The sequence below is a fragment of the Myotis nattereri genome (genome assembly GCF_964212035.1).
Source record: "Myotis nattereri genome assembly, chromosome: 20".
Taxonomy (NCBI): domain Eukaryota; kingdom Metazoa; phylum Chordata; class Mammalia; order Chiroptera; family Vespertilionidae; genus Myotis; species Myotis nattereri.
This window is the reverse complement of record NC_138096.1, coordinates 2,887,407-2,909,969: the sequence shown is the minus strand read 5'-3', so window position 1 is coordinate 2,909,969 and position 22,563 is coordinate 2,887,407. Positions and strand designations below refer to the sequence as shown.

Below are 22,563 nucleotides of genomic sequence, written 5' to 3'. Positions count from 1 at the left end.
TTTTCATAGCTGCGACTCTGCAAACCGTTCACAGGCCATGGTACAGGTTGACCCACCTGCTCCTGTAACTCATCTTCTGTGGGAGGTTTCGTTTCTGGCGTGGGTGTGTGGGTGGGACTGTGACTTCGAATATCGTTTTGTAAACCATAGACAGACTATATGAAATGAAAAAAAAAAAAAAAAGGAACAGGTTAGGACAAAACAGCATGGGCAGTCGCGGAGTTGCTGACAGGTAATTTTGTGTGATATATTCAGGAAAGTAACCTCGAGGCAGACCTGTTTAAGCTTCTGATCAAAATTCAAAAGGCATAGCCGTAACCGGTGTGGCTCAGTGGCTAGAGTGTCGGCCTGCGGACTGAAGGTTCCCAGGTTCGATTCCGGTCAAGGGCATGTACCTTGTTTGCTGGCACATCCCCAGTAGGGGGTGTGCAGGAGGCAGCTGATGGATGTTTCTCTCTCATCAATGTTTCTGACTCTCTACCCCTCTCCCTTCCTCTCTGTAAAAAAATCAATAAAATATATATATTTTTTTTAAAAAAAGGCACCGCTATCCTAAATGTCTTAGGGATGTAAAACAGAAGCACAGCTCTGAAACAAAGACGTGGTTAGGTTATGAACTTGATGCTTCTCCTCCCCCCCCCCCCAACATCAATAAAAACATGTTATTAAAAAAACTAAAATGCCTTTCTCTCATGAGCACCATTTTTCTCAGCTAGTCCCTGTCTCCATTTCCTCGTCGCCTGGTCTCTGAAAGAGAGGCCTCCCATTGCTGATGGTCCCTCTCCCCGATGGAGGGTGTGGGGGGGCCCTCGGCAGCCTTGCCCCTTCCCTGGCACAGACACCTGCTGCCCCAGGATGGGGCTGGGTCCTCAGGAGAGGGGCACCGGAGGACGACGGGGGCTTGAGGGCCAAGCTTTTCCTCTGGCCAAGCAACAGGGACGAGCAGGGGAGACACTCGAAGACTCTGGATGAAGGGGGGGCAGAGGTGTTCATGCGAAGCTCATTCCTGAGGTTAGCACGACGCCGGGGGGGGGGGGGGGTCTTACCTTCCGGGTTTTGTGTGGGTTTCTCATTCGGGACGACTTCTTGATGTCCACTTCCGTGGTGTTCACGCACCCGGGCTGCAGGTGGGAGCAGAGAGAAAGAGGAACCTTTGACCGTCAAGTGTTTGATCCTGAGTGGATGACTTGCCCGCCTGAACCCGAGCAAAGGCCCAGATGACAGGCCCTGATGGCCACTCGTTCTAAAAGGCCACAGCCACGTCCATCAGCTGTGGTCGGTGACAAAATCAGTTACATTCTTTTCGAAAAATACATATATTTTTATTGATTTCAGAGAGGAAGGAAGAGGGAGAGAGAGAGAAACATCAACGATGAGAGAGAATCACTGATCGGCCGCCTCCTGCACGCCCCCCACTGGGAATCGAGCCCGCAACCTGGGCCTGTGCCCTGATCGGGAATCTAACCGTGACCTCCTGGTTCATAGGCTGGGCACAGAGGGGCGCTGGGCAGTGCAGGCGGAAGGCAGGGCACCACAGAGGGGGACGCACTGACGAAGCAACGCTGAGCCATTTACTTAACCCCCCTCCTACCCCCCAGCTTCAGGCTGATTGATGGCCGACGCTCTGATTTTATTCGTCTGTGGCGGCCTGGCATCCGTACTTTGTACAAGACCTTCAGCGGTTTTTAATAACCAGCCGGGATGCAGGCCCATGGAGCTAGATGTAACAGGGATAATGCCCTGGACATATGACAGCAACATGCTTTCATTTCCTACTCAGTGGCCACTTCCTTGCAGCCTCCCGCCCCTGGGTCCGAGTCCCTCAGTAAAGGGCAGGGGAGGCACTGAGATCCTTCAGGCTTCTGTCCACACACCCAGAGCCAAGCAAGGCAAGATGGGTCACAGAGATCTCCTCCCAGAAGCCATGGGGAGGGAACAGTGGGGGTGCAACACGCAGAAGGAAGGCCTATCCTCCCAGAACCTGGAGAAAAGGAGGAATAAAGGCGAGAGGCGGAGATCAACAGGCCTCCCGTCCCGTTCTTCTCCTGGGAGGCAGAAACCCAGGCGGGTGGAGAGAGGGAGAGAAGTGCCCAGACAAGGAAGAGGGAGCCTGTGAATGTGGGGGTGGGAGAGCTGGCCCCCTTCACCTCGAGCCGGGGTGGGGAACCTGTTTTTCTGCCCAGGGCCCTGTGGCTATTCATAACATGCTCAGACCCCAGCGGGGGGCGTGCAGGAGGCAGCCGGTCCATGACTCTCTCTCATCATTGGTGTTTCCATCTCTCCCTCGCCCTTCCTCTCTGAAATCAATACAAATATCTTTAAAAAACACCCAAGCCTTCTCTCACCAAATTTCTAATCCCTAGGGAATCTTGCAAAGTGGGACTAAATCTGAGGGTCTGATCGTTTACCTAAAAGTGGCTCAGTTACCTAACCCGTGGTTTACATGACTGCAACATGCTAAGCGCACACGTTGAAACCTACCCTTTACATGGGTCTGAGGAAAATAGAGCAATTACAGAAAATGCGGAAAATGAATTTTCTTTATACATCTGAGGAGTACGAACTACTTTTTGTTTTTAAGCACTTTTCAAAAAAATACATTTTTTTTTTTAATTTCAGAGAGGAAGGGAGAGGGAGAGGGAGAGGGAGGGGGAGGGAGGGAGGGAGAGAGAGAGAGAGAGAGAGAGAGAGAGAGAGAGAGAGAGAGAGAGAGAAAGAAACATCCATGATGAGAGAGAATCATGGATCAGCTGCCTCCTGCATGCCCCCTACTGGGGATGGAGCCCACAACCTGGGCACATGCCCTTGATCGGAATCAAACCCAGAACCCTTCAGTCTGCAGGCTGACGCTCTATCAACTGAGCCAAACTGGCTAGGGTTGTTTTTAAGCACTTTGATTTCAATAAAATCATGTTGTTATTTTAAAAAGGCAGTTACTATATTTTTTTAAAATTATATTTTTATTGATTTCAGAGAGGCAGGGAGAGGGAGAGAGAGAGAGAGACAAACATCAGTGATGAGAGAGAATCACTGATCGGTCGCCTCCTGCACGCCCCACATGGGGATTGAGTCTGCAACCCTTGGCATGTGCCCTGTCTGGGAATCAAACCAGTGACCTCCTGGTTCATAGGTCAATGCTCAGCGGCTGAGCCACACTGGCCGGGCACAGAAAGGCAGGTATCTTTTTGAAGCATATATATTATGTACCAGGAGCTGGCACCAACTCACATGAAACGTTATACATACGCTGGTGACCTACACTGCTAAACATATCTTCCCAGTAAGATAGAGATAACATTTCCATGACCCAGTAGGCACTTAATAAAAATGTTCAAACATGTATCCTATTTGCTAGATATAATATTTAAGTACATAATATTGGATGTAAGGAATAATATGTGGTGTTTACATTGGCCTAGAAAAGAATCGTAAGTTATTCCCAGCGATTTAAAGCTGCATTTATTTTCAACAGAATGAAGCTGTGCCGTCACGTTACTTTCATACTATTTATTAAAAGGCAGAACTGAACGCCTCGGAATCCATTCCCAAAGGAGCAAAAAGGTGCCTGTTACTGAGAAATATGACTGCCGCCGTGTTCATGGACATGCCTTAATGGGCTGTGAAACAGACGCTGGAATTTTTTGGTTTTATTGTTGATATTTTATTTAAAGGAATGTCAATGCCACTTAATTCCTTTCTTGGCATAATGCGTTTTTATTCATTGCAGCGGGAGGCACATGTGTTTGAGTGACTTGGGATAACAGGACTCTTCAGAAGGGCAGAGCTCTGAGTCGGCAATGGAGAACAAGTCTCTCAAATCAATCTCTCCCATATTGATGTTTCTCTCCCTCTCTCCCTCGCCCTTCCTCCCTCCCTTCCACTCTCTGAGAAATCAATGGGAAACATATCCTTGGGTGAGGATTAAAAAAATAATAATAAAATACAATCAATCACTGTAGCTGATGTGTGACTGAGCACAATGATGCCCCACACGAGAAAGGAAGGGAGATTTCAGAATGAGGTGGCAAACAGAGTTGACAGTAAGATATATGCATATTCCTGGAAATCCTTCAGAAAGACGGGATTCTGGAAACTTAAGGTTTGTAACAGACATACTTATGGGTTCACGTACAATTAAACGATGGGAAAAGATTTTTCCTTTTGTGACACAGTACATGTTTTTTTTGAAAAAATATGTTTTTATTGAGTTCAGAAAGGAAGGGAGTGGCTGAGCATCGGCCTATGAACCAGGAGATCATGGTTCCATTCCCAGTCAGTGCACATGCCGGGTTACGGGCTCCATCCCCAGGAGGGGGCGTGCAAGAGGCAGCCGATCCGTGATTCTCTCTCATCATTGATGTTTCTATCTCTCCCTCTCCCTTCCTCTGTGAAATAAATAAAAAATATATATTAAGAACAATGAAAAGAGTTTTATCTAAGCTTTTTTTTATAAAAAAAAAAATTCTAGTTCTGAGCAGTTTTAGGCTTACAGAAAAATTGAGCAATTGAAAGTGCTGGGGAGCCGGCATGGGGAGTCCTCCGGGCTCCCAGGAGCATCCGAGGTTCAGGGGCCTAAAGTGGACACACACGGAGCCAGAGCGATGACCTGCCTCTAGAGATGGCTTCAAATGAACCAACAAATAAGCAAAACCCTACTCCACAGCCTTGCAGTCCTTATGCCTGGGAACTCATAATCCTTTTTCACTGTTTGCAATAAAACTCAAGCTGAATTTTGAGTAGGAAAGGCAGTTAAGTCTCAGTTCCAATCTTCTGTGAATTCGAAAGAGAGAAAAAAAAAAACTCAACAGGGAATTTAACAACGGCACTGCTATCTGAAATTGACATAGCTGCGTCTGAAACAAATTTTTGGAAGGCAGACCTATTTTGGTCCGAACCTGAAGATAATCAAGAGGACAATTTCAAGGGATTCTCATCAATCTTGATTCCTGTGATGGCAGGAACCTGTTATTTATTCTACTAACTAGAGGCCCAGTGCATGAAAATCATGCACTGGGGAGGGGGAGTTGTCCCTCAGCCCAGCCTGTGCCCTCTCGCAGTCCAGGAGCCCTCGGGGGATGTCCGACTGACGGCTTAGGCCCGCTCCCCATGTGTTTCCTTCCTTCGAGTGTTTGCAAGGATCAGGCAACTCCAATGCCGAGAGTAAGTAAGCAAGTGATATCACGGTGGAAAAAATGCAGTTTTATAAATTAAACTAGAGGCCCTCGCACCGGTGCACGATCAGGGCCGGGAGGGACCGCGGGAGGGCTCCAGGGTGTGTCCAGCCCATCTTTCCCAGTCCCAATTGGCCGGACCCCAGCAGCAAGCTAACCTACCGGTTGGAGCGTCTGCCTCCTGGTGGTCAGTGCGTGTCATAGCTACCAGGCGACAGGTCGAACGGTCGCTTAGGCTTTTATGTATATAGATTCTGCATCACTAAACCCTGGTCATCTTACACAAAAGTGGTAATGTTTAAGTAATTTTCCAAGACTTTGGGGAAATTATGGGGTTACAATCGTCTTCTCTCACTTTCCCGGGGCAACCCTCACTTTCCGAAGGTGGGGGTGATGCATGGAGGCCGTGGGGGCACGATGGCTTACCACAGGGCGGTGCACGTCCCAGAAGGCCCTCTCTTGGCTGTCGAGGATCTTCCTTTCAATCTTGTCCCTCTTCTTGTCCACTCTGCCAAAGGCGGAACAAAGAGCCATCAGTAGCGCTAACCACGGTGCCTCCCTGAACAAAGGGCCGTGTCCAGCCCATCTCGCTCAGTCCCAACAAGCTAAAATTCCCTTGCAACCGGAACGAAACTTCCAGGAGACTCACAAGGACTCACTTTGCCTGTGCCTCTGCTTGCATGAAGATGAACTCCCACTTGCGGGCGAATGCTCTCTGCAGCCGGGCCAGGCTCTCCTGAAAAGTACAGCACCGGTGAAGACGTTCCGCTGTTCATCTTCCCTCTCCCCTTCTAGTTTACCCGCCATATGTATTCATCAAGAAGAGAAATATAGCCCGGCCGGGGTGGCTCAGTGGTTCAGCATCGACCCATGACCCAGGAGGTCACGGTTTGATTCCTGGTCAGGGCACATGCCCGGGTTGCGGGCTTGATCCCCAGTAGGGGGCGTGCAGGAGGCATTGATCCATGATTGTCTCTCATCATGGATGTTTCCATATCTCCCTCTCCCTCCCTCTCTCTTTAAAAATCAATAAAAACGTATCTTTTAAAAAAATAAAGAAAACAAATAGAGACTTTCTAAAGTAGAAAATGCACTCTGGTGTGAATGATAAGTCACGTTTCCTGAATACAGCCAAGCCTATCATTACCAGCCATAGAGAAACACAGAGAGACCTGTCACAAATATTAATTTTTATGAGTAACTGCCTTCAGAGAACACAGCTCAAAGCCCAAAAGGCTAAAATTCCCTTGCATAAAAAAAAAGTGCTCCTTCAGCATCTAGAATAGACAGAGCATGTACCCAATTTCATGAGCCTTAAGAATCATATAGTAGAATCTGTGCCCACTTTGCAGATTCTACTGCTGATTCCATCAGTCACCCAGGTCTCGACAACAGTGAAAGTGCCTGCCAGCCTGCTACCCTTTCCAGACAAGTGTTTCAAGCCCAGTCAATCACAACACAGCAGTTACCTGAACAGATGACATCAGAGTAATTGAATCTGCTGATGGTGACCAACCGGAAAGTTTTGTGTAATCTATTTTCCTGGTGTAAATGCTCTTTAATTCTCTAAATTTGGATATCTTCACTATAATAAATAAGTATCTAAAGTGTTTACACTTAAGCCCATTTAAAAAAAATATATATAGATAGATAGATAGATAGATAGATAGATAGATAGATAGATTTCAGAGAGGGGGGTGAGAGGGAGAGAGAGAGAGAAACATCAATGATCAGAGAGAATCATGGATCGGCTGCCTCCTGCACACCTCACACTGAGGATGGAGCCTACAACCCAGGCATGTGCCCTGACCTGGAATCGAACTGTAACCTCCTGGTTCATAGGTTGATGCTCAACCACTGAGTCACGCCGGCCGGGCTGAAGCCATTTTTGCAAATAAGTGATGCTCCCCCTTCTACTCTTGAGTTTGTGCACTTAGAATGTCATTGTCTTCATGCCAAAACCAGTCTGGCTCAGTGGATAGAGCATCGGCCTGCGGACTGAAGGGTCCCAGGTTCGGTTCCGGTCAAGGGCATGTACCTGGGTTGCGGGCACATCCCCAGTGGGAGATGTGCAGGAGGCAGCTGATCGATGTTTCTCACTCTCTATCTCTCTCCCTTCCTCTCTGTAAACAATCAATAAAATATATTAAAAAAGAAAAAGAAAAAGAATGTCATTGTCTTCAATGAGAATGAGAGAAAGCAAGCAAGTCAGAGATTTATGAAGTCTGACGCTACCTGATCCCTTGAAAACCTGACCCTGACAACCCACGAACGGAGGGAGCTGATGGAGGCCTGAAATGACTGTGAGCCTAATTCCTGTTCATGTTGTGACTTTCTTGGGTAGCATGTCCTTCGTACTCACAGCTTCATAGTCGGCGAGCTCCAGCCGGGCCTTGTTCTGCATCGTTCTCTTGCAGAGGTAAACCGCTGGAAGGAAACAAATCAGAAATCAATCGCCTCCTCCCTGCCTATTCACACCGAGGCACCGGCGACAAAAACACAGCCTTTCGCCAAAACCGGTTTGGCTCAGTGGATAGAGCGTCGGCCTGCGGACTGAAGGGTCCCAGGTTCGATTCCGGTCAGGGGCATGTACCTGGGTTGCGGGCACATTCCCGGTGGGAGATGTGCAGGAGGCGGCTGATCGATGTTTCTCATCGATGTTTCTAACTCTCTATCCCTCTCCCTTCCTCTCTGTAAAAAATCAATAAAAATATATAAAACAAAACAAAACAAAAAACAAAACACAGCCTTTCGCAGCAAGACGTATTGGTCTTCGCCACTTTTTAAAAAGTTGGTTGTAATTTCCTTATTTTTAAATTTAAAAAAAAAACATTTTTTTTTATTGATTTCAGAGAGGAAGGAAGTGGGAGAGAGAGAGAGAAACATCCATGATGAGAGAGAATCATGGATCGGCTGCCTCCTGCACGCCCCCTACTGGGGATCAAGCCCGCAACCCGGGCCTGTGCCCCGACTGGGAATGGAACCATCGGGACTGGTTCATAGGTTGACGCTCAAGCACTGAGCCACGCCAGCTGGACTCCTCATCTTTTTTAGATAAAGGATTTGTACCATTATCACTGAGATTCAAATGGTGGTGTTTGTAAGAAATTAAACATGTTTAGAAACTTGGTAACCATGTCTTTATTTTTATTCATTTAGTTGCCACGATTTTAGCATCCTCCAAAAATAAGGGGAAAGGATAAAGCTTTTAAATAAGACATCAAAAGAATTTAAACATCTAGATGTACAATCAGCACCATTTTGTAGAAGGCATCACTATTGCACATTCAATCGTTTCTGTATTCCACTCTCAACTGGAAAAAATCTATTCATGTAAACGGAAGGCTCCTTGCATCTTCTTTACATCATTTCTTAATCGTCCACCATCAACCAATTGCTTTGTCACCAGAGAAGAGAGCCTGACATCGTACCTCGCGACAATGCAACTACCTGTTCATTCCATTTCCCTGGGGGAGGCGTCTCCTTCCTTGCCAGAGACAGTCCATCTGGGATGACAGATGGAGAAAGGACGGCGACACCAGCATGGCCATCGAGCATTTATTCCAGGACTACCAGTGACTCTCCATAATATCAGGCCATTCCGAGCCCTCTGGGACAGTCCCGATGACCAGAATACGTTTCTCATTCTTCCATAATCTATGCTACTTGAGTCTCATGAAATTCAACCTACGCCCTGTCTATTCTAGATGCTGATTAAGCCACTGGAGGAGAACTATCCACTTTCTGTAAGGCTAGCTCTGGGGGGGCCTTAGGAACACTATCTTTGTACCGAGCTGCACCCCCCGCTGGCTTTGATAATGAAGTCTCCCTGGCATCACCGAGGAAACAGCTGGGAAACACAGAAAATCTGAGGCCACTGCAAACATGGGTGCTCTCTCTTCATTGTCTGCCTCCGAAGGTTTCCTGTACGAAGGTCAAGGCGAAGGACAGCCAACCACGGAATGACGCTACCGTGACTGCAAACACTGGGAACCGAAGCGATGATTTTAGAACACATCTTTCTACAGCAGTGATGGCGAACCTTTTGAGCTCGGCGTGCCGGCATTTTGAAAAACCCTAAAACTTCACTCTGGTGCCGTGTCACATATGGAAATTTTTTGATATTTGCAACCATAGTAAAACAAAGACTTCTAGTTTCGATATTTATTTTGTACATTTAGACGCCATTTAACAAAGAAAAATCAACCCCCAAAATGAGTTCGCGTGTCAGAGGTTCGCCATCACTGTTCCAGGCTGTGACTTCAGTGAGGGAAGTACAGCTGTAAACAAAACAGATGCGAGCTCTGTCCGCCATGAGAAAGTCAAAGCAAGGATGGCCTGGAGGAGGCAGCGAACACCGCTTCCAATTTCCCCTGCAGGGGGTGGGGGGTGGGGGTGATGGCTTGGAGAGGGGAGGTGGGACACTGTAATCCCACCCTCTACCTCAAGGGGGCGCCATCGTATCAAGTACTCTTTCAGTCTGTCCTAGTAAAACTAAAGGATGGTAGCTTTACCATCTTCTAAGAATAAAGGTTTTCATCGTCTTAAGGGGATGCGAGGGCCTATGTCAAGTAACTGCTCGGAGCTTCAAAGTATCCGGATTCCCGTAAAAGGGCCGAATATCTGCTTCCAAGGGGAGAAAATAGAAGAAGAAAAAGTGAGAGGGGTGTGGATGGAGAGTGGCTGCATTCGTTTGTTCAGTGAATGGCCCCTGAGTGCCTACCCTGTGCCAAGCTTGCCCTAAGCCCCCGGGACACCATGATGAGCCCAGGGGGCCATCGCTGCTCTCAGCTGGCATCGTATCCGTCTATAGACTCTAGCGCGTGACAGACAACGGGCAGTGCTAAACACAGTGTAGCAACGATGTCGATATTTACTGAACGCTCGGCGTGTGCCAAGAATTACTTAAGTGTTCCCTATACGTTGCACGGTTTAAACTGCGCGGTGCTATTTCGAGCAGGCGCTATTAATTTCCCCGTCTTGCAGATGAGGCCGGGTAGGTTGGATGAGATTAAGTGATTCTTGGTGGAGGCAAGAGTTGAAGTCGGGCCTTGGACAATAAAACCCACACCACTGAAGCACGAGGTTGAGAGAGAGACGGGGGGCAGGGATAGAGAGAGATGGGGATGGAGGGACCAAGTTAAGCTGAGGGCAGAGCGTTCCCATCAGAGCACAGCAAGGACTGCCCTGTGCAGGGGACCAGCCGGGCTGCCAGAATCGGGAGAGCAGGGTGGGTCCTGGGGGGATTGGGGGCTCAGGCAATGGGTTGGGGTGTGGTCCTCGTGTCATGGGCACCTCTGAGGGGTGTGAGCAGTGTGATAGGATGTGACTGACATTTAAAAAATGACTCAAGCCCTAACCGGTTTGGCTCAGTGGAGAGAGAGCGTCGGCCTGCGGACTGAAGGGTCCCAGGTTCGATTCCGGTCAAGGGCATGTACCTTGGTTCCGGGCACATCCCCAGTAGGGAGTGTGCAGGAGGCAGCGGATCGATGTTTCTCTCTCATCGATGTTTCTAACTCTCTATCCCTCTCCCTTCCTCTCTGTAAAAAATCAATAAAATATATTTTAAAAAAATAAATAAATAAGAAGTGACTCAAGATGAGTCCTAACTGGTGTGGCTCAGTGGATAGACTGTCGGCCCCTTGGACCGAAGGGTCTCAGGTTGGATTCTGGTCAAGGGCATGTACCTTGATTGATCAATGTTTCTATCTCTCTCACCCAGCGGTTCTCAACCTGTGGGTCGCGACCCCTTTGGCGGTCGAACGACCCTTCCACAGGGGTTGCCTAAGACCATCCTGCATATCAGATATTTACATGACGATTCCTAACAGTAGCAACATGACAGTGATGAAGTAGCCACGAAAATAATTGTATGGTGGGGTCACCACATGAGGAACTGTATTGAAAGGGCCAGAAGGTTGAGAACCACTGCGTCTAACCCTCTCCCTTCCTCTCTCTAAAATCAATGCACATGTATTTTTAAAAAATCACTCAAGCTTACATGAGGCAAATGGATTGTAAAAAAAAGGGGTGAGCTGCACAATTTAAAAAAATAATAATACCACCGAAAAGAGCACAATACAGCTGCTCTCTTGCTGATGGTTGAAACGCATTCTGTTTTGCTCCAAATTAATGCACCTGGTTCCTGTTATGATCTAAACGGAATGCAAGCTGATATGACTCATGTGGTGATTTTTGAAAGTTGAGCACAGAACCGCCCAGGCGACGGCAAATCTGAAAACAGCTCTGGGTCTGCTGGACGGTGACCCCAATACCTGGTGACCCCAATACCTAATCTACACCGGAGGTGACGGCGGCGCCCAGGGAAGCAGGCGGTACAGTGGGGGAAAAAAACCCTGATTTCATTTACTTATTTTTAATATATATTTTTATTGATGTCAGAGAGAGAGGGAGAGGGAGAGATAGAAACAGCAATGATGAGAGAGAATCATCGACCGGCTGCCTTCTGCACGCCCCACACTGGGGATGGAGCCCGCAACCGAGAATCAAACCCCAACCTCCTGGTTCGTAGGTTGATGCTCAACCACTGAGCCACGCCGGCCGGGTGGGAAGGCTGATTTTAAATAAAAGACGTGGCTAACGTGTGGGTATGTCCCTCTTCTCCAAGTTTCCATCTCTCGTGTCTTCACTCCTCCCGTTTCCCACAAGAAAAGCTGGTTTGCAGAATCTTGGTTCCCTGCCCTCCCCGCCTCCACCCTGCACCCCTGTCCTGAGCTCTGCCATCAAGCGGACTTAATCAAATAAAAGCCTGTTTCCTGGCTGACAGAGGGCCTCCGAGGCCTCTTCTTTTTGGAAGATAATGACACTATGAATAATAGCTTGAAAATAAGAATAAGTTAATGATTATCTAGCACTTGCTGGAGGTCAGGCACTGTTTATAAATTAGCCAGTTAACCCTCCACAGAGGCTACTGTCTGTCTTACAGATGGGGGGAGAGAGGCACTGAGTGTTTATACAACTTTTAAAAAATATATTTGTATTGATTTCAGAGAGGAAGGAAGAGGGAGAGAGAGAGAAACATCAGTGAGGAGGGAGAAGCATGGATCGGCTGCCTCCAGCACGCCCCCTACTGGGGATCGAGCCGGCAACCCAGGCATGTGCCCTTGACCGGGAATGGAACCGTGACCTCCTGGTTCCTAGGTCGACCCTCGGGCTAACATGTGTAATTCCCTCCTCTCAAAGTCTGGGCTGGGCTGAGGATACAAGTTGTCAAGGACACAGCTAATCCGCCGCGGAGTTGAAATCTGAACCCAGTTAGAGAAATACTCAGACTGAGTCAAGGGTAGATCCTAAAAGGAAGGCAACCTTGGGAGCAGTTTCATACATCTTCCTGCTGAAATAAGGCGCCTAAGGACACTCCGGACGTACAAGGAGAGAGGATTAAAATAGCCTAATTGATGCAGAAAGAAAAAGGGCTGGGGTGAGCCAGAACTTTGCCAAGATATTGAAGGACCTGTTTCGTTGACCTCTAAAAAGCTGACCTTTAATGTTTAAGCCTTAAACTTGACCTGATTATTGCATCCCTTCCTTTCCTTTGGATCTGCTCCAGAGGTTCCCAGCATGGTTTCCGGATTCCTTAAAGGATGAGAGGGGAAGTGATGGGTGACCGAGCAGCACTTGAGGGCTGTGAATGGGCTTAGAATTCGCCTGGTTAAGATTATCCTATCCTATATCATAAAAGCCTAATATGCAAATTGACCGAACGGCGGAATGACTGGTGGAACGACCAGCCACTATGATGCGCACTGACCACCAGGGGGCAGACGCTCAATGCAGGAGCTCCCCCCAGGCCAGCCAAGGCATGTACCAGCGGGGGCCTGGGGGGTGGGGGGGCCCAACTGCCCCGCTGGTCACCCCACAGGTTGGCCCTGATTGCCGGCCAGGCCTAGGGACCCTCTAAAATCAATACAAGGAATAAGTGGGCCAAATTTTCCCACCAACCCAAGAAAAACATGCAACGGGTAAAAGTCAGAGTTCCCGCAGACGAACAGTGGAGGAATCATTCTCAAATCAGTAAGCGGATGCCTGGTCCTAGAGAGGTAAGTAAAGGCATCGGCCCTCGCTGAGCCAGGTTCCTGAGAAATAAAAATTTTAACATCCTTTTTTTTTTTCAGATTTCATGGCTGTGAACAGTGAAGGAAACACTCAACGTAAAGCCTTTTGGAAACATAACGCATCATGCAAATGGAGGTGCAGAGGGCCGATGATCAGCTCCTTTGTCAGGACTGATTATAAAACGGTCACTTCAGAATCCAAAGGACATGTGACTGCATGGAGGGACCTGGACAGCATCATGCTGAGCGAAATAAGCCAGTCAGAGAAAGATAAGTGGCGCATGATCTCACTCAGGTGGAAGCTGATGAACAAAATAGAACCAGAGACACAGGTGCACGGAAAGACTGACTTATTTCAGGGGGAAGGAGGAGGGTGGGGGACAGACCATAGAATGGTGAAGGCCTGGGAGGGGCGGGTGCAGGGTGGAGGGGGTCACTGGGGAAAAACATACACACCAACCAAGAGGACATCTGTAATACGTTCAACAATTAGGGGGAAAAAAGGGAATCAATAAATAGAAAGTGAAGAATCAGAAAAACCAAAAAACACAAATAAAAGAACGTGATTTTAAGACATTGGTATTTGGCTTGATAACCTTAGCAATAACTTCACTTCATTTTTTTAAAAATATATTTTATTGATTTTTTACAGAGAGGAAGGGAGAGGGATAGAGAGAAACATCGATGAGAGAGAAACATCGATCCGCTGCCTCCTGCACACCCCCTACTGGGGATGTGCCCGCAACCAAGGTACATGCCCTTGACCGGAATCGAACCTGGGACCCTTCAGTCCACAGGCCGACGCTCTATCCACTGAGCCAAACCAGTCAGGGCAATAACTTCACTTCTTACGTTCTGAACAGCAGTTTCCATTCAGAACCTCTCGGTAATGCACACCTTCCTCTAAGCGTTGGTTAGCCACAATATACTAAGAAGTTAAAGTGGATGCAGTTTTTCAACTGTAGGATGTGACTTCAATTAAATGTGCTTATTTGTTCATGAATTTATTCAAGGCTAAAATAGTGTCCTGGTGATTCCAATTCCCACAAGTCACTCTTGGCAGATGCTAGCGACCAGGTATTGCATCCGGTGGTTTAAACTGAGAATTGAGTCAGTTGGGCCGAGAAATCCTACATTCTCCTGCAACCTAAGCAGAGACACTGTTGTCCAGCTGGTAAAATACATTTAAAACAGAAATACGGCCTGGCCGGCGTGGCTCAGTGGGTTGAGCATCGACCTGGGAACCAGGAGGTCAGGGTTCCATTCCCGCTCAGGGCACGTGCCCGGGTTGTGGGCTCCATCCCCAGTGTGGGGCGTGCAGGAGGCAGCCGATCCGTGATTCTCTCTCATCATGGATGTTTCCAATTCTCTCTCCCTCTCACTCCCTCCCTGAAATCAGTAAGAATGTCTATTTTAAAACAGAAGTATGTTTGGGAAGGCTTTGCAAGCTCCAGGCATCAGCGGGAGGTACAATACTGGAACCTGACAAATAGCACAGCGACCTGTGGGTACCCTGTGTTACCACCGTCACTTTTATTACAACAGCTGGGAGCGGGCCAAAGCTTTACCGAGACACCAGAGAGCAACAGCAGGGGACTCCGCAGGCTCAGAAAAACATTTGTTGGCCTGACCAGAAGCTTCTGTAACGAGAACCCAACACCTCACACTTAACACAAAAGCACAGCCCAGGCCGTCACAGAATGTACAGCCTGCCAGAATTTGTCCCGTGACAATGACGGAAATACAGTGGCATAGCTCATTCGGTATACTTAACCGCCGGAGAAACAGTGCCATCAGCCTGGCTGGTGTGGCTCAGTGGTGGAGCACCGACCTATGAACCAGGAGGTCACGGTTCGATTCCCGGTCAGGGCACAGGCCCGGGTTGCGGGCTCCATCCCCAGTGTGGGGCGTGCAGGAGGCAGCCGATCCATGATTCTCTTGCATCATGGATGTTTCTCTCTCTCTCTCCCTCTCCCTTCCTCTCTGAAATCAATAAAAATGTACTTTTTAAAAATAGTGAGAAAAATTAAGCCTCAGAGAGTCAATGGGCTTACCACAATTCTCACAGCCTGGAGGGAGAGGGGAGCCAGAACTCTGGCCCTCTGGGCCCCTTTGTAATAACTCTTCCTAGCAGACCAACGTGCGATGGAAAAATACTAAGAGCCTTTCTTTAAAGCTTGCGTATCGGCCTTTACCCTCTTCAGAAGAAAAATCTATTTTTCTTTAACAGCCTCAGCGGACACTAGTCCATGGAAAGAGCTGCCACGGGGTTTGGTATAACTTTCCAAAAACCACAGCCATTCGCAAATTCCGTGTTAGAAACGTGAGCCCCATGCTGACAAGGGTCGGTTCTTTTCTCCATCACAGGAGCAGTAACATGCGAGCACGTGTTCACGCAGCCACACGGCTGCCCCACATAAGAAGAGACATTGCACTGACCGTAGTCCGTGTTTTCCGGCTCCCAGCAGTTGGACGGCCAGAAGTAGGGCGTCTGAGGGATGAAAAGAAGTGGGACCCAGGTTAGACACGGAAGTAATGACCAGAGTTACTGGTTTATGAGCGGCATTTATCTTTAGCAGTCCTCTAGATTCTAGAATAGTCCAGTGCAGATCTGTTTATAAACCAGAGAGGCGATGGAAGGTTTTTCTTCTACATTTCCTTTGCTGAGCAATGATTCAGCCCCCAAAATATCCCACATTTGCTGCCATCTTATGTCAGCCGACATAAAACGTTTGCATCCACAAAGACTGACAGCAGAGGATGACTTGGGATAAAACGCGTTTAAATATCATAAATTGTTTTATGACTCATGTATCTCAACATGGCCATTGGCAGATCCCAAGCTCCACCCTGAGTCCCACTCTCTCCCTGCGGTCTGGCCATCATTGGCCTGGGTTTTATTAATTATATACTACAGCTCTTAACTTTATCCAACCGGATGAAAACCACTCCCCACCCCCACCTCACTTTAAAAAACATTTCTTAATACAGACATGTATTGCTCTAAACTGCACCCACCAGAGATCATGTTTTTAACTTATAATATCTTAGTTGATTGATATGATTAACAACAGACAGAAGTCTGATTCTGTGAAATTCTAGAAACTGAAAAAAACTACAAAACCAATGTCTGATCAGAAGGACCCTACTGTCATGGTCAACACTATATTTTCTAAAAGGGCTTTTCTAGCTCTGCTACCTGGACATGCTTGGCTCCAGACCATGAGGAAAATCAATGACCACCTGTCTATCAAATTCTGTTTTCTCAGATGATGGTGATACCAGGACCCAACAGAACAGTGACTGTGGACATCAGCCTTGTGGTCTTATTTATTGGTCAACTAGAGGCCTGGTGCACAGATTTGTGCACCGGTGGGGTCCCTTGGCCTGGCCTGCGGGGATCAGGCCAAAACCAGCTCTCCGACATCCTCCAAGGGGCCCCAGATTGCAAGAGGGCACAAGACAGGCCGAGGGACCCCACGGGTGCACGGCCGGGGCCGGGGAGGGACCGTGGGAGGGCTCCAGGGCATGTCTGGCTCATCTCGCCTAGTCTTTATCCGCCGGACCCCAGCAGCAAGCTAAACTACCAGTAGGAGCGTCTGCCACCTGGTGGTCAGTGTGCGTCACAGCGACTGGTCGGAGGGTAGAACACTTAAGCACATTAGGCTTTTATGATATAGGATTACATTAACTATCCATGTGTAACCAGCACATGTGTGCCATCTCTGATTGCCTCTCTGATAATTCTACCTTCTAGGAGAGGCGTCTCCAGGAGGGGAGTGTTGGGGAGAATGGTGTGTTTTGGGGGAGAGCATCCCAAGCTGTTCAGGACTCCCCAGGGTTTTCTGATTTCCTCTCCGCTCCTTGGCAATTGCTGCGGTATTATAGAGAAAGCTACCGATAAAGAGTTTTTTGTACACGTGAGAACAAAGGGGCCGTGGAAATTTAGGGCGGAAAGGTTGAACCATGAGACATAGAGGACAGGAAGGCTTTACATGGGCCCCGCCTCATCGGAATCCCACTTGACTCTGCAGGGGATTCATTTTGAGGATTTAATTTCTTAGAAATGCAACTGGGTAAAGACTCTGGGGACACTGTTGGGGAACAAAGGGAAGAAAATCTTGCTTTCATGTGGGTTTTGAGTCACTTCTCTTAAAGTTCATTATTCCCTTCGGATTGTTTCTTTATTTTGAGAGGTGTGTGTGCGTGTGCGTGTGCGTGTGCGTGTGCGTGTGTGTGTGTGTGTGTACGCACACAATATCTATTCAACTTTTAAAGTACCTATTTTAGCTAGATTGGCCAGATTATATTCTTTTATTTTTTGCAAACCACAAGGTCTTCTTGCCGCATTCTTCCAATTTTTCTTTATTCTTTTATCATTAGAAACTTCCTGACTATAAAAATGAAAGAATGAAACTATTCTATTCTCTAATATTATGTGGAAATGTCATAAAAGCAGCCTTCTTCACTAATATTGTAAGATTTTTTCCCTAGGAAATTTTTTTTTATTTATAGTAAAAGGCAATTTAATAACTAGCAAAAACTTGTAGTTTGCTAGAATTTAAAAAATATGCTTTTACAGTCTGCACAGGTGTTAGGACATTTTTATGTGTGAGTGTTGGCTTCTTTAGCTATGATAAAACTGATCCAAAACTGTCCAGCCATTTCTCAATAATCTTTGGCACATTTTTAATGTAGTGAAAGTCATAAAACAGGCCGGGAAAATCATGTCAGACCTCAATTCCAATTAGCGACGAGATGAAAATTAGACAACTGCAAGTTTACATTAATACAAAATGACATGATTAAAAATGTACTAAAAATTGAGACAGATTTACATATTGTTGCATGCCAATGAAATGAAGGGTTCTGTTTGCCTCAAACTCATGCCCTGAAGCTTTTTTTCAGATTTGTAATGATGGCTAGAATCTCAATCATTCAGTGGAACAATTGTAAACATGATATTACAAGTTTTCCATTTTAATTCATGATTTTTAAAATCCTTCCAAGGAGCTGAGTTTCAGTTCAATGTAATACAGAGCCTTCTGCTTCCTGGAGCCATCCCCTGACATGGAAGTGAACACCATAGTAGGGATTCAGTTTTTCCTGGCTTTTCTGTTGTTTTTGTCTTTTAAAATCTGGGTTTTAAGATTTGATGATTATTAGATTTACAAATACTTAGATCCTATTTCAAATGTGGATGGCCATTAAAATTGTTACCATTTAATATTGAATACTAGAGGCCCAGTGCACGAATTCGTGCATGGGTGGCGTCCGGCCGGCCCTGCCCCCGATCCGGGTGGGGGTGGGGTCGATTGGGGGAGGGGTCGCAGGTGGTTGGCGGGCCGGACCCACAACCTGGTCAAACTCCTGGTCGAGGGCACCCATATGTAGAGGGTTTGAATAATTAGCTAGGTTATACTCTGGAACTACAACCATTCCATGAAAGTTTGCTTGGACTGGAGATGATTCTGGATCACAGGTGGGGGCCAGAGTATCCTAAATTTGGAAGCTAAAGTGTAACTCACGGATAAAGAACTCTCCTATCTTCCTGAATCCCATCATGTTCCTCTCTGGGTATCTCTCAAGCCTTTGATATAAAATATAACTTTCGTCACCATAGAATTTAGCTTTCACAAATCATCTAAACTAAGCACAAGCCATCTCTCTTTGTTTAATACTCTTATGTCTTAAATTTAACAGGCTGTTATTAACTAGCCTAAGTTAAATAAGTTATAATTTTCAAATTTCCTGTCAAAACAATTAACAAACAAAATAAGATGCCCAAAAAGAATATTTTCCTTAAACTTACTTGAAAGCGGTAAAAGGTGCCATCATCCTTGAGGGTGAGGACGTGATCTGAGATTGGGAAGAAGTAGCCGTGGGCAGCCATCAGCGTTCCCAAATGGAGGGCCTCCACTGTTGCACGGAAACAAACAAAAAGGCGTGAAAACCTTTTAAAATGACTGATGTACAGAAGTAGGGCTCTGTCATGTTTCCTTTCGTTGTTGTTGTTGTTAATCCTCACCCGAGGTCATTTTCCACGGATTTTCAGAGAGAGTGGAAGGGCGAGGGGGCGGGGGGGAGACGGAGAGAGAAACATCGATGTGAGAGAGACACTTCGTCATGTTTCCTTTTGAGCACATTCTCGCACCCAAAAAGCCTTGCTTTGTACTTTTTTGTCTTCGTTCAGCTCTTTCCCAGGAGGAAGGAAGACAGCTCTGGTTGCTGGCAGTGACTGTGCAGGGGCGAACCCCACCCCGTGATGACAAGAACGCAACACAAAGGGATGGAATACTGAAACGCAGAGAGATTTCCGAAATCTCAGAATCTGACTCCTTCATGTTATAGATGGGGCGTGTTCTGCTATATGTTCATGTGGATCCACACACCCACAAACAATTCTATTTGCATGTATATAGCACTTTACACTTTTATTTATTTTTTTATTTGTTTGTTTTAAATATATTTTTACTGATTTCAGAGAGGAAGGGAGAGGGAGAGAGAGAAACATCAATGATGAGAGCGAACCATTGATCAGCTGCCTCCTGCACGCCCCCTACTGGGGATTAAGCCCGCAACTGGGGCATGTGCCCTGACCGGGAATCGAACTGTGACCTCCTGGTTCCTAGGTGGATGCTCAACCACTGAGCCACACCAGCTGGGCAGCACTTTAAGCTTTTAAAAGTGTTCCCACTTGCATCCCCCCCTGGCTTATATCATAAATATCAAATACTATCAGTGATCGTTCTAATGCAGGGGTGGGCACACTTTTTGACTCGAGGGCCACAATGGGTTCTTAAACTGGACCGGAGGGCCGGAACAAAAGCATGGATGGAGTGTGTGTGTGAACTAATATAAATTCAAAGTAAAGATCATTACATAAAAGGGTACGGTCTTTTTTTTTTTTTTTTTTTTTAGTTTTATTCATTTCAAACGGGCCGGATCCGGCCCGCGGGCCGTAGTTTGCCCACGACTGTATCTAATGGATCATTAACGGTGATTTTAGCAGGGAATGTTAAACTGCTTATGCTGTACTAAGTGAGCCTCCAGTCCTGTGAGTGTTCAAACTGCTCTCGCCTTTACTATATACGGTATTTTACTTACACAGTATTCTAGACATGGACGAGGACGAGGCTTATTTGACAGTGAAAACACTGTATTTTCTCAACAGGCTGGAAAACAGAACATAACACTGTAACTGTCATACTCGGTCTACAGCAGCCAACAACTGCTTCCAACAGAGGAGTAACCCAATTTGATTAGGAGAGCTGTCGCTGTATTTGTGCAGGGATGACATAAGTTTGCTAACTTGACGTCTGGGCAATATGAAACTGTGCAGAATAAATTTTTTATTCTAACAAGTGCATATGTATACAGAAAACACAAAAGAGTGAGATTCCTTTATGTTTGTGTATATTTATATGCAATTCATTTATGGATTTATTTATGTTTCTTCGACAAGTAGCTACTATGGTTCTTTAGCTCAAGGATTCTCACAGTAGTTCCAGAAATGTGAAATCAAGAAAAATATTTTTTTTTTTTAAAAAAAGCAAGTGAGGTTCATGGATTAAAAAGACTTTCATGTTTTCAATGGTTTATTCCTGCTTATGGTACTGCCTCAGTGACCAAAAATTTATTCGGCTGCCACTGCACATCTGCTGGCAAATTAGGCATATGTATCAAATTTGGGGGCGCCGTGGACAGCTGGGAAGCAATGAATAATACTGAGGGTGCATGTTTATAAAAATCCAAGGCCAGCTGAATGTACCTACTGTGGAAGGACCAGACATTCTCCTTCCGTCGCACACCTGGCTGAGTCGAAATAGCCCAGAAGAGCGAGGCAGGGTGTGGTGTGACCCAAACCTCCACCATCTTTGTCTTATCCAGCGGTTCTCAACCTTCCGGCCCTTTACATACAGCTCCTCATGTGGTGACCCAACCATAACATTATTTTCGTGGCGACTTCATCACTGTCATGTTGCTCCTGTGATGAATCGTCATGGAAATATCTGATATGCAGGATGGTCTGAGGCGACCCCCGTGAAAAGGTTGTTCGGCCGCCAAAGGGGTCGCGACCCACAGGTTGAGAACCGCTGGTCTTATCGCCTACTATTCGCCAACACACACCTGTGATTCCCCAAAAGCTGACCTACTCAGTCTGCCTGAACTTCCAGAAAGTAAGTGTCTGTAACCTGCTGCTTTTCTAAGCTGGAAGCCAGCGCCCTGCCCTTGAAGCCTGTTCAACCAGAGAGGGTATCGGCAGGGTGTCCGGATGCCTGTTAATGGCTTGAAAATGTTTGGAACGCTCCCAGAAAGAAAAGAGCATCACCGACAGGTGTTATTTCACTTAATATGCTATTATTTTAGGCCTTGAGATAACATTTCCAGCCGATGAATTTATCTTTCTCTGAGACTCTGGCTATGCCCTGGCTGTGCTTGCCTGCGTTTCTAGGGTGAGCTTATTTCCACCGATATATCACGGTTTGTCTCTAACAGGAGCTTCTATTTGCTCATAAACTCTTTTTTCCCCCCAGAATAAAAGCACCCTTCTTAGGCTGTTGCACAACACTGAGAGCACCTCCCTGAAGCTGATTGGCATCCATCGTGGCCTTTACTCAGAGAAAAACGAATGACCTGGAACCTATGGGTGGGTAGCCCTGGGACGTTCCATCTTCTCTGCGACAGCGAAGCCCCTTCTGTGCCATGAGGGTCCTGGGAAACTAGGAAGGATTTTTCCCAGAGCAAAGCCCACCATAAAGTCCCTCTATTTTCTTTCTTTCTTTAAAAAAAAAATATTTTTATTGATTTCAGAGAGGAAGGGAGAGGGAGAGAGAAAGAGACAGAAACATCAGTGATGAGAGAGAATCATGGATCGGCTGCCTCCTGCGCGCCCCACGCTGGGGATCGAGCCTGCAACCCGGCCACGTGCTGTGACGGGGAATCAAACCGTGACCTTCTGGTTCCTAGGTCGATGCTCAACCACTGAGCCACGCCGGCCCGTCTCCTCTCTTATTTTTAAATATTTTCAGAGAATTTACAGGGTTCAAATTAGACCCGGCCTTCTAATAATGGTTTAATCTCTCTTTAGGAACAGTTCCAAATGGTATGATTGGTTTCACCCATGCCACCGTGAGAGGAACTTTCAGAATGTCACCTATGTTCTTGGCTACATTTCGTTAGAACCATGCTGCCAGACGGATTCATTTTCTATACGCAAAGTCTCTTCTATCTTCAGAACAATCATCAGTGCATCTTGCTTTTCTTAAAAATCTAGCACAGAACTCTTCACTCAGGAGAGGGTAAATTAGCTCATT

General features: G+C 46.7%; 1 protein-coding gene across 7 annotated transcripts in view; it reads right to left on the bottom strand.

Annotated features, from left to right (window-relative positions):
- RGS7 (regulator of G protein signaling 7) overlaps nucleotides 1-22,563 on the bottom strand; it is a 127,880-nt gene that overhangs the window by 17,924 nt on the left and 87,393 nt on the right. For 6 of the 7 annotated variants that reach the window (XM_081114276.1, XM_081114277.1, XM_081114273.1 and 3 more), the window contains 7 exons: nucleotides 19,059-19,165; nucleotides 15,686-15,737; nucleotides 7,534-7,598; nucleotides 5,831-5,907; nucleotides 5,598-5,679; nucleotides 1,047-1,121; nucleotides 57-155 (listed from right to left, as the gene is read on the bottom strand). In XM_081114276.1, coding sequence (XP_080970402.1) covers nucleotides 57-155; nucleotides 1,047-1,121; nucleotides 5,598-5,679; nucleotides 5,831-5,907; nucleotides 7,534-7,598; nucleotides 15,686-15,737; nucleotides 19,059-19,165 — 557 coding nt within the window. Of the gene's footprint in view, nucleotides 1-56; nucleotides 156-1,046; nucleotides 1,122-5,597; nucleotides 5,680-5,820; nucleotides 5,908-7,533; nucleotides 7,599-15,685; nucleotides 15,738-19,058; nucleotides 19,166-22,563 lie in introns of all 7 variants that reach the window. The other variant, XM_081114279.1, reaches the window with a different exon arrangement.